The following is a 17,512-nucleotide window of genomic DNA, read 5'->3' as shown; positions in this document are numbered from 1 at the left end:
AGTAGGTAAATTAAAAAAGTAGAGTGGCAATCAGAGGCACAGAGGCAGTCAGGTGTTGTAAGATATTAGTGGGATTTTAGTTTAGTTAAGAAGCCTTTTAAGAGCGAAAGACAAAACAGCGCAAAATTAAAAAAAAAAAAAAAAAAAAAAAAAAAAAAAAAAAAAATTCACCCAATAATCCAAATGGGTTCCCTTTAATTTCGATGTAGATAACTGTTTTCTATTTTAAGATGTTTCATTTTCAGATTCTCTAATCTGGGTTATACCTGCATAAACCAGCTGAACAGGAAATATCCTGAGTTGCAGCTGAATAAGGCACAGTTAGTATAGATAATCCACCTGTCAGTTCAGTTTTTGCACACAGTGCCGGAGAAGAGTAATTCAGAGCTATGAATGCACATAATAGTTATTCTGAATGAGGTCAGAGTCTAAAATTGCGAGATTGTGGAGCCCCGCCGTGCACATGTGACCAGATGATGGCGCGATGAACTTCCCAGGATATTGACAAGTAGAGGTGGGAATCTTAAAAATAATTAGTGTCTGGTGTTTGGGAATTTTTCAGGTTCATACATGTTACATGAGCAATTTGTGTTGATGGTACACTTTTAAATACCAAAGCGCGCTCGTTGCTGTAAAGTTGCTGTATAGTTTGACTAACTTCAAAAAGAGGCAGAGGGAAGAGCAAAATAACCGAGTGGACCCTGTAACCAAAGCAGTTTTCATTGGATCGAATGATAAAGCAAAATATAACGCCTCAGAAAGCTATTTGCACGATGTCTAATTCCCGCTGTCCAAGTGTATTTGATAACATTCAGCTTCAGGACTTGTTTGTATGCGCTCCTGCATAGTTTGGATATTACAAGTGCATTTGAAGGCATCTGCAAGCTTATTATTGTTTGCAATCTGAAAGTGTAAAAGTCCCGAATATTTCATAATTCATAACCTTTCAAAACTCCCTTGTATCGTCCTATATCTTTTTTGTTATTATTTTCACTACATTTCCCATGAATCTTTGCTTCGTCAGCTGACTCTCGTGTGGGCTCACATGACTGCCCACAAAACAAATCCGTGATTGTCCCTGTGCAACACGAATTTCAGGGATCAGTGAGCTAATGTGCGCTTAGACAGGAGACGAGGTCTGCCAGGTACAGCTGCATTTCATTTGATTTCACCTTTTACACCGGAATACTGTGTGTGGATCTACGCTCTGTGTTGCCTTTTATATACAAATAAGCCTTGATGTAGTCTCCAGTATTTTTTTTTTAAATATGCAGAGCAGCACTCATTAGGTTCTAAATTTGTTTCCAATGCATATTTGTAATAGATACGGTAGGCCTATATTTCAATAGATAAGTCATTTTTATTTAATTGTATGACATTAAAGAATGCCTTTTTTCATTGAATTTAGAATGCTCTCTCTCTCTCTCTCTCTCTCTCTCTCTCTCTCTCTCTCTCTCTCTCTCAGTCATGGATCCTGCTGTTGATAGAAAGGTGTCAGGTATTGTTGCAGCTACCTTTACCCCATTCAACCCAGATGGGTAAGTAGCAGAGGATCCAGTTCCTGTTTCCCTCTGTTTGTTCAGCATTTCTCCAGAACTAAATGAAGTTTTTGAAGCTTGTGTGCTTGTGCCTACATTGTAAAAATCAGGTGCCCATGGTGCACATGTCAGGTGTACATGTGCAGGAATGATTTTTCAGATGCACCTCTTACTCAGCGTAGCATGTTTTTTAGCTGTGTTGTATTCTTGGTTGTTGAGTTTGCTGTCAGTGAGGAAACCGGCAGCTCTTCCTTTTCAAGATGATTTTCTTTCTGCATAATCGTTGAATGTTTATGCAGAAAAAACAGTGGACCTTGAAAAAAGAAGCTGCTCTTTGATTATGATGGACTGACCGCAGAAAGTGGAGTTTTTGACTGATGTTGTAGAGAGCTGAAAACTGTCCTGCTCTCAAACTCACCTGGAGCTGCACCGGAAATACCCTGACCTTGTGTCTTATTATTCATGTTTGGCCCGGAAATAGTAACAGTGTGTAAGGCTTGATATAGGGTGGATTTTTCGTTTAACAAAGCTGAACAGCACTTTGACTCCTCTAAACTCCAAAATCCCAAAGTGTAATTTAAATCCGTTCAGCTCAAATAATCCAATAGTATTTAACCCTCCTGTTATGTTAAAATTTACTAACATCTTTTATGTTTGGGGTCAGTTTGACCCCAGCAGTTTAAACCTCCACAAAATTATTATAACTAAAATTGTTATCAAAGTTTATGTGTCAAGTACTTTATGTTTCTTTGTTGACTACCTAAATAGCCCTTTAAATAAAACATAACCTCCTCACCCCCACTTATACATCCAGTATTCTACTATTACATGACTATGGAAAAATATGCAAATCATCATAAAATCTCACTGATTGACCTAAAATTGGAAATTGGAAAGAAATATTTTTGGTGTTTTAATGGCATTATATTATTTCTAAGTACAGATTTTTGTTATTTATAACCGATGCGTTATAAAGTGTGTACAGGACATTGAAAACATATCATCATGTGAGTTTCATGTTTACCCGGTAGTGCCCATTAAATTAGGAAAGCTCATTAAATATGAAGCAAAAAAAAAATGATTTTAATCATTTATTTAGAGACGTTAAATATTGAGTGGGACCTAATTGACCCCAAACATAATAGGAGGGTTGTTATACTTTTTTTTTTTTTTTTTTTTTTTTTTTTAAGCAATGTTGGCGTAGCAAAATAACCGATCAGCATCAAATAACTTTCATTAGAGCTGTATCTATTGTACCTACTGTACCTAAACACTTTCACCATCGCTGTATCTTTTCACATTTTCTCTAAACAGTCACATCAACCCAGCCGTTATTGGACCTTATGTTGACTATTTGACCAAGAAACAAGGCGTTACTAATGTATTTGGTAAGTACACCAGTTGATTCTTGTGATATTTGTCACAGTCTGTGTTCCCCATGCTATAGCACATTTACTTTCCATTGTTTTGTTTTGAAAGACATTTTGTACTTGTAGTTTATGTGTTACTGACTTGCTAGTTTAAAAAAAAAAAAAAAAAAACAGTTTGGTGGGAAAAAAGGTGGTTGTCTGGCTGCAGTTGGAAACTTTTCATAAAAAAAATCCCCAGAACAGAGAGACAGTTACAATAGACATTTGTAAACTTTGTCTTTCCTCTTGTTGCTGATCTTAAAAAAGCTGACTCATTTTTTTCTGCTCCAGATGTCACAATCCACAGTGTCACAAGCTGAAAAATGCGCCTGATCACTTCCCTTAAATTCTCTTCACTAAATATCTATATATTATCCCACTTTATGGTCTGCTGTCGCCTGTTTAGTCTGTAACTCAGTGTCCTCTGCTGTCTCTCCTCTCAACAGTGAATGGCACCACTGGAGAGAGCGTGTCTCTCAGCATGGAGGAGAGGAAGGTGCTGGCAGAGGTGTGGTGTCGAGAAGGCAAGGGCAAGTAAGTCATCTGACAGGGTCTTTTCATGGAAATGTGTGTGTATGGTCAGCCGGTGGTAATCAGTGGTTGTTTTCTTGCATGTGTCCACAGACTGGACCAGTTGATTGTGCATGTTGGCTGCATGAGTCTGAAAGATACTCAAGAGCTGGTGAGTTATCGCGTCGACTTCTTCTTTATGATTGTTGCATTCATTGTTGCATGTAATCTTGCAGAGGTTCCACTCAGCCTACTTAGCTAGCACCACAGCATTTGATTTTGCTCATGAGATTTGTTATCTCCATTGTTTTCCTCAATAATGTGCTCGTATCGTCACGTATTGAGCAAAAACGTGACTCACTACGTTATCTTAACTGCAGCTTATTCAACTGCAGCTTAAATAAATCTCAAACCACTTTTCAGTCTTTCAGTAAATATGAAAGCTCTTGTTATTTTGTGTGTTTGTTGCGATCGCTTTTATTGTCATGTCATTAGGAGGACAGTCTAATTTGCATTTCCATGGGAATGCACTGGCTCCTGCTTTAATAGAAAATGCCGCCCTCTTTCGTCTCCATTTAGTCATTTACATTTCTTTGAATCACTTTCGACAACTTCCAGAAAATGGGCAGAAACTCAACACCCCTGCATAAAACTCAATACATGTAGGTGGGGTGAGAAATGATGAGACTGCTGCTAACTGGATTGCACAACTGAAAAGCGAGGATTTCCTGTTGAGAAAAAAGCCAAATTCAGACCTCTTATTCAGAATGCAACTTGTCTTGTAGCTTTATTGTATTCTGATCTATCGAAACTACTGTCAGTGAAGAAACTGGCGGCTTTTTCTTTTCTGAGATGAATCTCTCTCTGCATAATTGCTGAATGTTGGGAGAAAATGGTGCACCTCAATAGAAGCCGTTGATATTTGATTGTGACCGCTGATGTGGTCGATAGCTGAAAACTGCTCTGCTCTCAAACTCAGTCAGAGCCTTCCTGGAAATATCCTGACGTCATGTCACGTTTTGTTATCCAGGGGAATAAGAGAATAAATAAACTACTAAATCAACTACCTTTCATTTACACAAGTGAAACTGATCATTCGTACACAATACCACGCATGACTCATAAAAACTCCAAAATCCAAAACTTAATTTAAACCCTTTCCAGTCAAGCGATTCAATATGATACTAAAAGTTTCACGAGACAGTGGTGCTGTAGCAAATTAACCCCTCGGTGTCAGATGTGTTTCAGTATACCTATCCCGCTTTAAGCTGACTGGCGGTCGCTGCTCATTTCCTAATAAATCTGTGTTCTTCCTTTATCATGTACGCTTCTCCACCCCTAAGGCTCGCCATGCAGAAGAAATAGGGGCTGATGGGATAGCAGTCATTTCCCCATCCTTCTTCAAACCCAGCACTGCAGGTATGCTTTGTTATCCTCAGTTTGTTTTGTACGTTAAGGAGAAGAAAGAAAAACACTACCATTTCTAATGTTCTCTGTATTTTGTCTTATTTGCAAAGTAACTTTTTTTATTATGAGATTTGGGATAAGAACATGAAATCAACCAATGTTCTTTCAAATATTCATCAGAGTATCTCGGATGAAAGACTGGGCGGGTCTGAAACTTTTGCTTTTCAACACATTTTGTTCACTCTGTCAGCACTGTTTAATGTGGACAAGGCCAAGAAAAAAAAAAAAAACAACACCCAAACATTTTGCTTTCTCATTTCTGTCCTTTCTCCCAAACTCAGATGCTTTGAGGGAGTACCTTAAGCAAGTGGCTAAAGTTGCTCCAACTTTGCCCTTCTACTATTATCACATTCCAGCCATGACCGGCATTAATGGTTAGTGCCATTGATTTGATACATTTCATTATTGTAAGTATTTTGCATGCTTTGATCATTTCCATTTTAAGATCTTCTGAATCTCTCCATGGTGGCATTTTGTTTTTTATCGATCAGTTCTAACCCAGGTGAGTGGCATTGTCCAGTTACTGAATTTCAGATGGTATTTCTTTCTCTCCAGTGAATGCCAGAGATGTGGTGGAAGGTATTGAGCAGCTCATCCCTTCCTTCAGGGGTCTGAAGTTCTCTGGGACTGACTTGATGGACTTTGGACAATGTGTCCGGCTCAGTCAGCCCAACTGGTCGCTCCTCTACGGCGTTGACGAGGTCGGCTTTTTGCCCTTGCTCTCCATCTGTTATCATTTCATTTCTTTCTCTTTTCACTCGATAAACCGTGTATCCCGAAAGTTATCCTAAAATATTTGCTCTCATCTTGCCATAGCAATTGCTTGCAGGTCTGGCTATGGGAGCCGAAGGAGCAGTCGGCAGGTCAGTGTTTCTCTGTACACTGCATTTTCACCTTCCACTCTCTCGGGCAAATTTCCAGCTTAGTATTAAAATTCTCATTATTCATTTCTCTGCCCTCAGCACATTCAACTACATGGGATGCCACACCAAGCAGCTTATAACAGCATTTAAGGCAGGGGACCTTTCCCAAGCCAGGGCCATTGAGGTACTGCACATTTCCCTCTGCTGTAACTTGTATTTTATTGACATTTTACATCCATGTTGTGTATTGACATCTTTATCTAATTTCCATGAACAGTTCAAGGTGCAAGAGCTTCTCTGTTTTGCCATTAAGAAAGGTGAGTGATTGTTTCATGATGTGTTCCACCAAACTAGATCTGACTTAGTAGTTGTCTCTAGTGATCACCCAGCTGAAATGGAGGTATAGTATCAGAGATTTTACATACAAGTCTGGTAGGATCTGATACCCAAAGCCCTGAGTAACATGTCAGAATGTTTTTTGCACACAGTAGACTGTATTTGTTAAATGGTTCAGTGACTCCACACTGATGGCTCAGGCCTACACTGTCCAGTTAAAGTAATATAGTATATCAGGCTGGTGTTCAGTAACCATATCAGCACTGAAAAAATGGTATTGGTGTACCCGTAGTTGTATTCCTCCAGCTTACCAGCTCTTTGGATGTGGCAGACTGTGGTGATTTTGAAGTGTCGGTCTACTGTAATTTGTTGTGTTTTGCTTTTATTCACAGGGTTCAATCTGGGAGTAAACAAGCAGCTGATGATTGAAGTGTCAGGACTGAGTCTGGGCCCCCCTCGACTCCCTCTGCTGCAGTGCCCTGCTGATAACAGTCAAGCCATTGCTAAGAAATACCACAGCCTTTTCCCTGACCCTTGATACCATATTTACTCTAGATTACTGACCTCTGCCTGTTCTTTTATAGCCTATCAATCTCTTTGTTGTTCATGCTTCAGATTCACTGTAACTACAGGATGGGTCCAGTTTTGTTCAATAAAGTGAAAGCCTTACGTTGGTTTGTTGTGTGGGAAGACAAAGAAAACGCACAAATTAAGCAGTTTTGCACCAGCCATTTACCTTTTACGCAAAATTTTACCATTAGAAAAGAAGGGAACTAAACACACTAAGTGTCTTTTTTTAAACTGAATGACCAGTCTTGTGCAAACTGTTCCAGACACTTCACTTTTAAACATGCATTTCTGTTTTTGTTATGGTCAACTAGTTCAGCACAATTTAAAGTAAAACACACACATTACTGTATAGAATACATTTACTGAAATTTCTCACCTACGTGCCATTTCAGTCTGGTGGGACACTCTGGTATGAGCCACATTGAGGCCTGCATGTAGCACGGGGCAAAATGCAATTACTTGAGTCAGTACAGTTCTTATTTCAGTGGGCTTTCTCCACCGACGAGATTATTTCCAGACTACAGATTTAATCTCCCACTATTATTTGCTAACTAACATTTTGAGCTGATAATGTTACTATATTTTCATAAAATGCACAGAATCACTAACTTCTGTATTGCCCAGGGACATATTTGTATTTTTTGTTGCAAAGGGTCTCTTAAGATCAACAGTGTTCTCTTGATGTCATTTTGTACTGTATGGTTTGTGTAAGAATCCTTAAATTGTTATGTAGAGTATACTTTTCTAATCACAGAAATACAGAGAATGCATTATGAACTATCTTTGTACTAGTAACAACAAATTTGTGATTGGTTTTGAATAAATGATATGCTGATCTATTTACTGATTAATTTGTGAAATGATGTCTCTCTTTCACACGCTCTGGTTCTGAAGTGCTCGCAAAAATCACAAGTCCAAATGATGAATGATGAATCAAATATGTTGTGTTGTGTGTGTATGTGTGTCACTCATTTGGCTCCTCAGTATTTGCCTTACCTCTTCTTCACCTCCTCTCTTCTGCTCTATACCTACTATCCTTCCTTTAATGCACATTCATCAATAGTTTATTCCTCATTTTGGGACGTTCATTTTCCAGGTTAGTGAGACTACACCACTGTATATTACAGTTAGTTGCCAAACATATATAATGTTTTGGTTTTGCCCATAACATTAAGCTTTTATGAATGTACACAGTTAAATGGTTTCTAACTATAATATAATGATATGGAAATTATTATTTATATAATGTAAGTATATAAATAGAACTTGAATTGAGATAAATTGTGAATTCACAGTATCTGGAAAGCATCTGTGATGTACTTATATGTGCTTACTACTACTATACTGTTTTAGAGAGCATTTCTGTTACAAAACCAGTTTTTCTGGCCAAGGAATACACATAGAGAAGAGCAGTGATGGGCTGGAGTGGCACAAACCTGTATGTTTGTTTTTTAGACAGAATAATGAGACAGATAATTCTTAAGCTGTGTGACAAAAGAAAAATCTGCTGGTCTCATTTGCAGTAATTGTGTTTGTGAATTGATGCTCAGCTCCTTCACATCATGTTCCCACATGAGCAGGTGTATATTTCTCTGTTAGTTAACGCTGCAGTGTGAGGGTGTCTTACATCAGCCCTGCCTCAGGCTGTGTCCCTTGTTCTGAGCTGCAGTGACCCAGGGCAGGAGTCCGATGTGACTCCCGGGGGACTCCTGATGGAGCTGGGAGGCTGTAGTGACTCTGTCCACTGAGGGCACGAGGAAAGTCAGTAGCTGAATGTTCACTTGCAATTTGCTGCTCCCTCAGTCAAAATCTCAAGTTGGAGGTGGATGTGCACTTTAAGCAGAATAGACTTGATTGGATGAATCAACTGTAGGCAGTTACATGACAACAAATACAAATATGCAGTCTGGATCTAATTTAAGCAATTTTTCAAATGCATTTGGCCCATTTAGCAATTACATTCACTTTTAGCACTACAGTTGTTGATACTTGGGAAACTGTAAGATAGATACATAAGATCACCCTGAGTTATAGCCTGTTGTGCCTTCAACTGAAGAAACACACCAGTGCAGACAAAACATACTTTATCCTGTCTGTATAGAACTAGATTACTTTTATATATATACAGTACAGGCCAAAAGTTTGGTCACACCCTCTCATTCAGTGCGTTTTCTTTATTTTCATGACTATTTACATTATAGATTCTAACTGAAGGAATCAAAACTATGAATGAAAATGTGGAGTTATGTACTTAACAAAAAAAGGTGAAATAACTGAAAACATGTTTTATATTCTAGTTTCTTCAAAATAGCCACCCTTTGCTCTGATTACTGCTTTGCACACTCTTGGCATTCTCTCGATGAGCTTCAAGAGGTAGTCACCTGAAATGGTTTTCCAACAGTCTTGAAGGAGTTCCCAGAGGTGTTTAGCACTTGTTGGCCCCTTTGCCTTCACTCTGCGGTCCAGCTCACCCCAAACCATCTCGATTGGGTTCAGGTCCGGTGACTGTGGAGGCCAGGTCATCTGCCGCAGCACTCCATCACTCTCCTTCTTGGTCAAATAGCCCTTACACATCCTGGAGGTGTGTTTGGGGTCATTGTCCTGTTGAAAAATAAATGATCGTCCAACTAAACGCAAACCGGATGGGATGGCATGTCGCTGCAGGATGCTGTGGTAACCATGCTGGTTCAGTGTGCCTTCAATTTTGAATAAATCCCCAACAGTGTCACCAGCAAAACACCCCCACACCATCACACCTCCTCCTCCATGCTTCACAGTGGGAACCAGGCATGTGGAATCCATCTGTTCACCTTTTCTGCGTCTCACAAAGACACGGTGGTTGGAACCAAAGATCTCAATTTTGGACTCATCAGACCAAAGCACAGATTTCCACTGGTCTAATGTCCATTCCTTGTGTTTCTTGGCCCAAACAAATCTCTTCTGCCTGTTGCCTCTCCTTAGCAGTGGTTTCCTAGCAGCTATTTGACCATGAAGGCCTGATTGGCGCAGTCTCCTCTTAACAGTTGTTCTAGAGATGGGTCTGCTGCTAGAACTCTGTGTGGCATTTATCTGGTCTCTGATCTGAGCTGCTGTTAACTTGCGATTTCTGAGGCTGGTGACTCAGATGAACTTGTCCTCAGAAGCAGAGGTGACTCTTGGTCTTCCTTTCCTGGGTCGGTCCTCATGTGTGCCAGTTTCGTTGTAGCGCTTGATGGTTTTTGCGACTCCACTTGGGGACACATTTAAAGTTTTTGCAATTTTCCAGACTGACTGACCTTCATTTCTTAAAGTAATGATGGCCACTGGTTTTTCTTTAGTTAGCTGATTGGTTCTTGCCATAATATGAATTTTAACAGTTGTCCAATAGGGCTGTCGGCTGTGTAGTAACCTGACTTCTGCACAACACAACTGATGGTCCCAACCCCATTGATAAAGCAAGAAATTCCACTAATTAACCCTGATAAGGCACACCTGTGAAGTGAAAACCATTTCAGGTGACTACCTCTTGAAGCTCATCGAGAGAATGCCAAGAGTGTGCAAAGCAGTAATCAGAGCAAAGGGTGGCTATTTTGGAGAAACTAGAATATAAAACATGTTTTCAGTTATTTCACCTTTTTTTGTTAAGTACATAACTCCACATGTGTTCATTCATAGTTTTGATTCCTTCAGTGAGAATCTACAATGTAAATAGTCATGAAAATAAAGAAAACGCATTGAATGAGAAGGTGTGTCCAAACTTTTGGCCTGTACTGTATACAGCTCTATACAGACACATATATATACATATAGGGGAGGAAATAGACATGCAGCAAATGGCCCTAAGTCAGATTCAAACCCAGGACTCTGTAATCAGGACTCAGCCTAGACAAGTGGTACACGCTCCACCATGTGTTCATGCCACAGAAGAGTGGCATGAACCCCAGGGCGTGTGCAAGTGGCAAAGTAGCAGTAGCTCAGCACTTTGTCACATCAGTATCATTGTTAGTGTTGATGTTAATACAAGTATCAGAATCAACTTTTATTTGTATCAGTATTAGCATCAGTACCAGCATTGGCATTGCTATCAGTATTAGTAGTAGTAGTAGTGGTTGTTGTATTAGTATTGTAGCATTTTCAGTATACTATGCCAGTATTAGAGTTGTACTAGTATTAGTGTCATGTTTGGGTCTTCTCTGTATAAATGAATGTGTTGGATTTGACCTCCCTCAGTTGAGTTTCAGTGGGTCTACTATAACAGAACCGGACATGACATATGCTGATGACTCCACGGTATATTTAGCAGAAGCACCAATTAGTGATTTAAATACCAATCTAAGTTGTGAGATTGGATCAATAGTACTAAATTTATCTTAAATGCGTCTAAAACAACCAGTGCAGTAATTGGAACAAATCATTCTTGATGTTCAAAATGACAATGAAAATAGATCTCTTTTAATGTCTTGCAGAATTTTAAAAAATGGTTTACATTACATTTTTTCTTGCATTTTCTGTGTGTACGTAAGTAGGTGTGTAAATATGTACATAATAATACAATTACATACACTTGATTGCACATATACAGGCTATTGTACAAACTATTTACATTACAAATTTCTTTTTGCTTTCCTTGAGTAGATTTATGCAAGCATACCAGGCTATGAGTATACCCGGACAACAAACACATAATTTGTTTCTTGTTTGATCTTATACAGAATTTTGTTTGCTTATTGTGCTGCAGAAATAAATCAGAAAAATGTTTAAATAAATCCCAGAATGCTCTGAGAACAGGCATGAGCTTGTCACTTTAAAACAAAGGTCAGTGCGCGGGCACAGACACAGCACTAAACTGAGTAGTTAACCAGCTCCTTTGTGGATAACGGTACTGATGATGGTGGCCACTGGTGCATTCTGGTCAACTGAGGCTGCTGCTGGAGAAACTGGTTACACAAAAACCTGACGTCTGATGTTTCAGACTGTAAAAACATCCTCTGCTACCTCACTTTCACATCATCTGCATTTGACCAGTTATCCACAAGAATAAGAACAAACAGTACAGTAAAGTGCATCACCAATTTTTTTTTTTTTTTAACAGAGTAGATTTTACCTTTAAATTTTATGCTACATTCCCACCTATCAGCTTAATCCAAACTCTGAATGAAAGTGCATTGACAAAAAAAGGCAAAGCAGCCAACATTTGATCATTATTTTGAATTTTAGAATCAAAATATCTCACCATTTTTTTGTAATTAAAATGTCACACCTCAAGTGTTCCCTGATGTCTTGTCCCTGTTAATGTAACTAATATGCATACATTTTAAAGATCAGACAAAAAACTATTCTCTTCAACTGACTGCCTGTTGGTTTTGTATGACCTCTGAAAACCAGTAGCATTTTCAGTGTTATGGAACTGAGACAAATATAGCAAAAACTAGACATATGTATGCAATAATATAAAACTTCCTTGTATCCTTGTATCCTTGTATCCTTGTAATTTTGTATCTCAAATAGCTAATTTGCATATGTTCCATAGGTGAGACATAACATTCTAGTTTACACTAAACCAAAAAAAATATGGTTTCTAAGTGTCATTTGAATATAATCCAGTCTTTCAGTCTAAAATGTAAAAAGGCTCTTTTTTTTCTGGGATCAAACACGTGTTTCTATCGTCGAAGGGCCGTAGAAACACTGGTCTGTTTCGTCCCTTGAAGCAACAGACTCCTCCCACTGGGTTTGCAACTCACCAAAAGGGTGAGGTTGTCCACCAAAAAGCAACGCCAGAATCACGATCTTTGGTTCAAGAGGGACCTCATTCTCCAGCAAACTGGTGGCCTGCTGTCTCACCTGTGGATCAATACTTGGAGGAGGACGGGGTTTTTGCTCGTCTACAAGCAAGAAATAAAACAGAGTAAAACATAAAACATACGTAAAAATGATCAAAATTCGAATATTTCACTTTACAACAGTTTGGGAAAATACTGAGCACAAGATCATACTCTGGAAATACAAGATGAATATTTCCCAAATACAAAATGTATCTCTCTCCTTTATACCTCATGCGGTTAGGCAGCACAATGAGCACTTTAAACATGCATTTGTAGAACTTTTTTAGCTATATGTGTGTATTTAATGTGAACTTATTATCTTTGTAGTGTGAATTTGATGTTAATTCATTATCTTTGTAGCATGAATTTGATGTTAATTTATTATCTTTGCCTGTAACTATAGGCTTGCATGTATTATTTACTCTTAATTGAGGTCTTTTGTGGGCATGACGGTGGGTACAAGCACTGTAATTTCCATTTTTATGGATGAAATATACTTGACTTGACTTGAAATGTAAAGAAATATCATCTTTACTGAAATACCCATTGACCTTGAAAGAATTTCACAGGTCAGCGTTTAAATATAGTGTGCTATGGTGTTTGGTGGTGCTGATGGTGCTGATAAGTTTTTAAAAATCTGTACTAGAAAATGTGTACTTTGCTGATCCATCTTAAAAACATGAGGGGAAAAAGAATAAATAAAATAATAATAAATTAAAGATTTCAGAAGGTCTTACCCCACATCACAGTGATGTTGTGAATGCTTGTTTGTATTCTGCATCCATATTTGTTCCAGTCTGTCCCCGGGGAGATCTCAGCTGCCAGCCTCATCACTAAACCTCCGTCTCCAGAGGGCAGCTGTCCAGTGACCGTGACCCTGGAGGCGGCACCTCCAATTAGATGCACTGTGCTCACTGACTCCTCATTGCTTGTTACATGGCACCTTAGTGACACCTTGTCCAAACCAGAAACTGCCTTGGCAAAAATGTGCAACTCTGGAGGGAAGGGAAAATAATATCTGCATCAAGACCATGATAAAGTAAATTTCAGCAGTGTCCATCCTGCAGCTGAAAGTATCCCAATTCCACTGTTTAATGTGGTGCAACATGCAGTGCAACAATGTGCCAGTGTAAGCATGAATGACAGTGACGCACAACAATGAACAGAAAACGACATAACCTGGCATTTGGGGAAGTACTTCAGCTCAGTCTTAAAAGTTGATGGTGTGTACTGTAACTACTCAAAGATTGGTGGGACGGCTTTGTTTGCCATGCATTTTCTTCTTCATCACCAGTGTGATAACTACATACTGGAACATATGTGCACCATCACAGGAAAAATCAACAAGTCCATATTTAGAGTGTTGTGCTACTTGGCATGAACAGGCATGACCTGCAGCATGAATGAGTAGGATTTTCCTAAAAAATATATATAGATTCATACAACATGAAACCCTCTCTGTCATCACTTATGACCCACTATAGGTGTGTATCTGCCTGGATTGTCTTGTTTTGCTGAGCTTGGGACTTTTCTGGGCGTCAGCCTTTGGGCAGTGGGTGTGTAGCTCCAAGCAAATAACAGAGCAGCCAAAATATTTCAGGCTACTCCTAGAAACGTCACACACCAGAAAGACTGAGTCTCTGCCACTTCCTCTGTGTATTGTTATGTTTGTTAAGATCTTCAGAGTGTAACAGAGATGGTTCGTATAATTACTGGAATCCTGACAGTCATACCACTACTACTGTCTTGTTCTACCATTCAAAAACTAAAAAAGTGGAACTAGAAACTGAAAATTTCAAAACTGGGAGAACTGGAAAATGTGAGAAACCAAGATTTACTGATTAACTGGCTCTCCTGTCACAACCATCACATGCCCACTTCTCAGAAACAATGAAAGGTTTGATTTGTGAAAACACATATAGTGTCCATCTGAGGTATATCAAATGACATACAGTGAATCCCTTGAACTCAGATTTTCTTGTAAATTTCCCCTTAAGTAACTTAAAAACACTTTATATAGCTATACACACATACATATATTGTTTAGCAAAGTCATATACATATACTGTGTCTGCTGGTTGCAACACTTCATTCAAGCTTATATTGAGTTGCATATTCAAACCCAAGATGCAATTATGTTATATCTGCCCCATTACATTAAACAGATACAATCTTACTGTCTAGTGCATCATTTTATACACAATTCCTTGTAATTAACACAACATATTTGGTTTCTTCAGAAACCTTAGGATCTCCACCAGAATTTAGAAGTTTAGTATTTGTGTGTGTGTCCGCGTGCGTGTGCATGAATACGTGTATGATTTGGTTATTTGGATTCTACCAGTGAGTCTCACCTGTCTTAGGTGTTTGGCTTGGTGTTTTCAGTTTTAATCTCTTGATCAAGAGGGGGCATTCTGTCCTGATGAAGTAACTAAACACAAGATTTGTTCTTTTGTTGTTGTTCCAACTAAGTCTTACTGATGCTGCATCTTGAGACTGGGATATCCATTCCAGGGAGTGAGGGTCAAAGGTCAAGAAGTCCATCCCATTCACTGCCCAGGCTTCAAAAGCAGAGACATTCCCATCACCTGACAAGCTGCAGCCCCTCCTTCTTTGGATGACATCTAGAAAACACAAGCTGTTTAGCAAGACGGCATTCTGTTTCACTTTTACTTACATGCAGAATCCAAGCCCAACTGAGTTGTTGTTTTTGGTGCATATTAATACAAAATCCTTGTCAAGACTTCATCAGCAGGGCAGCCAAAAACAAATGAGAACACTCACAGTAATAAAATTCACATAAATTCATTCACATAAATTTCAGCTGTCAAATATTTGTTACGTAGCACTGTACAGAAAGAAAGTTTTTCATGAAAGAAGAGAAACAGGCTACATAATATTCACAACTTACACAGTGTGCTGTTAATAAATGCTGGAATCACCGAGAGAGCCTCTAAGATGTCATCATGTGCAGCTCCACAGCTTCCAGATAAAATGTTTTTTGACACCAGGATTTGTTTGGGCTCTTCCTTTTTAGTGAAGCTGTCACAATAAGAGACTGGGATTCGATCAAATACAGTTTGCTGCGTAACCCGTGATTGACCTCCAGGCTGTGCAAGACCGACAGACAAGAACTCAAGAGTGTGGGAATCTGAAAGGAAGAGTTGTGTATGTTGTTATAGTTACATTGATTTAGCAGATACTGAAACACATAAAAAGTACAATGTATTGATCATATGCCCCAAAATCTACAGTTGAAGCAATAAAATGTGCTTACCGCATTCACCTGCTGGCACTAGAAAATTTGCAATGAAAAGTATGATCCACTGTATAAGCATTCTCCTAATCCTGTTCTGAATTTTCAAAAAGGATCAAAAAATGCTTCAGAGGTAGCATGAGAGCATTTTCAGAGCAGTGTTCACTCCGAGTCTGTTGATTCACTGAATAAGACATGAGGCAGAACAGGACATACCACATTATCTGGCTGTGTTCTACGGGGACGTCATCAATCAGATATCAGATAATACAAATATGTGGCTACCTGTTTATCTGTGATGCAGCTCCCTGTAATTATTTTGCCTTGCCCTGTTTTTTCTTCTTATTTCATGCACCTTAATTTTTTGCCAGTGCAAAAGTTTATCTGCACTGTACAAATAGCATATTTCAGGCAAATAATTACAGAAAATTACAGATGTTGATGCTTTTTTTCAATGTGGGAAAATGTGTGTGGAGGCAGTGTGTGAAAACCGTATTCACCTTCTCACCAACCAACAACCAAAGAAATGCCTTTGAGCAAGGCACTGAAAGTCCAGTTCCTGCACTGAAGCTGCTCACCGATTCATATTTGTCATGAGCAGTTTAACTTGCATGTGTGGTGTGATCAAACAGGCTATCGGGCTCATGTGGTGTCAAATAACAGCTTTCGGTTTCCCTAAAGGTGCACTTTGGATGTGAATTTAATAGCAAAGGCAACAACTGAAGACTTAAATTGAAACCTAATGTTACCTTATATGCCCTTATATGAACCTTACCTTACATGAATCTGTTCAAATATCAAGGCAATTTACTAAGTAGATTTAGTGATATCTAATGTGCAAAACTGATATTTTAGCCAGATGACAGCGTGAGAGGAAAAGTCACTAGGTCACCAAAATTGGCAAGGTTCATCCTGCAAAGACCATGAATCTACTCACCAAATTTCATGGCAATCTGCCCAACGGATTTTGAGATATGATATGATAGATTAAACAGACAGAATGGTGGACAGGCAAAAACAAAATCATACGATAACAAAGCACAATATTAAAATCACACACTTGACAAAACAGATACAGTGCTCAGCATAGATGAGTACAACCCCTTTGAAAATTATATTTTTATCCATTTCTCAGTGAATATGAGGACAATTTGCTTTTAATTTGCATTTATTTTATTAATATAAGTGTTGTCACCTAACATCATTGTGATAAGAAAATATATTATATTCAAATGAGGTGTTGCAAAAATGATTACACACTACAACAAATTCAACTAAATCTAATATTTTGCATGGACTCCTTGACTTTTAAGAACAGCACCAACTCTTGCAGACATTAAATGGACAATTTGGTGAGTAACTGTTACATCTGTCTTTCTCAATTCCTGGAGGATAAACTCTTTCAGATCCTGGATGCTGGATGGAGACTGACGCTCAGCTTGTCTTTTCATAACTCCCCACACATCTTATGTCGGGTTGAGGTCTGGTGACTCGCTGTTCACCTTGTTTTGGGATGTTGACAGAGTGCCTGGCAACTTCGCCTTCGCCTTTGTCAACATGGGCCATTGGCTTCAGCATGGCTTCCTCTGTGGACAACACCCATACACACCACTCCTCTGCAGTGTATGTCGTGTTATGTCACGGGAAACACTCATTGTGGTGAACTTGCATGCCAATTTTCTTCAACTCTTGTCATCACAAAGCGCTCATGTCAAGGTGATAACCTCTGTGGACGACTGGATGTCTCAGTGAGCTTCCCACA

At 38.9% G+C, this 17,512-nt stretch overlaps 2 protein-coding genes across 4 annotated transcripts; one reads left to right on the top strand and one right to left on the bottom strand.

Annotated features, from left to right (window-relative positions):
• The first annotated feature begins 488 nt into the window (after positions 1 to 488).
• npl (N-acetylneuraminate pyruvate lyase (dihydrodipicolinate synthase)) lies at positions 489 to 7,533 on the top strand. 3 transcript variants are annotated; one of them, XM_030050449.1, is made up of 12 exons: positions 489 to 508; positions 1,466 to 1,538; positions 2,853 to 2,926; positions 3,394 to 3,481; positions 3,572 to 3,629; positions 4,801 to 4,876; positions 5,206 to 5,298; positions 5,480 to 5,625; positions 5,741 to 5,787; positions 5,887 to 5,971; positions 6,065 to 6,104; positions 6,516 to 7,533. In XM_030050449.1, exons 2-12 carry the CDS (start codon positions 1,468 to 1,470, stop codon positions 6,659 to 6,661), a joined length of 924 nt encoding a protein of 307 aa, XP_029906309.1. In that variant the 5' UTR covers positions 489 to 508; positions 1,466 to 1,467; the 3' UTR covers positions 6,662 to 7,533. The 3 variants fall into 3 exon arrangements, with proteins under 3 accessions (XP_029906309.1, XP_029906308.1, XP_029906307.1); XM_030050448.1 differs by having other exon boundaries at positions 491 to 514; XM_030050447.1 differs by lacking the exon at positions 489 to 508 and adding an exon at positions 1,031 to 1,145.
• Positions 7,534 to 8,321: 788 nt separating this feature from the next.
• On the bottom strand, positions 8,322 to 16,034 carry LOC115357955 (major histocompatibility complex class I-related gene protein-like). The gene is made up of 6 exons (XM_030049716.1): positions 15,772 to 16,034; positions 15,406 to 15,645; positions 14,849 to 15,118; positions 13,232 to 13,489; positions 12,414 to 12,554; positions 8,322 to 8,437 (listed from the first exon to the last, which is right to left on the bottom strand). Exons 1-6 carry the CDS (start codon positions 15,830 to 15,832, stop codon positions 8,322 to 8,324), a joined length of 1,086 nt encoding a protein of 361 aa, XP_029905576.1. The 5' UTR covers positions 15,833 to 16,034.
• Positions 16,035 to 17,512: the final 1,478 nt, after the last annotated feature.

The sequence above is a fragment of the Myripristis murdjan genome, chromosome 4 (assembly GCF_902150065.1).
Source record: "Myripristis murdjan chromosome 4, fMyrMur1.1, whole genome shotgun sequence".
Taxonomy (NCBI): Eukaryota; Metazoa; Chordata; class Actinopteri; order Holocentriformes; family Holocentridae; genus Myripristis; species Myripristis murdjan.
Note: the sequence above shows the minus strand (reverse complement) of the source record. Positions and strands in the feature narration are given on the sequence as shown.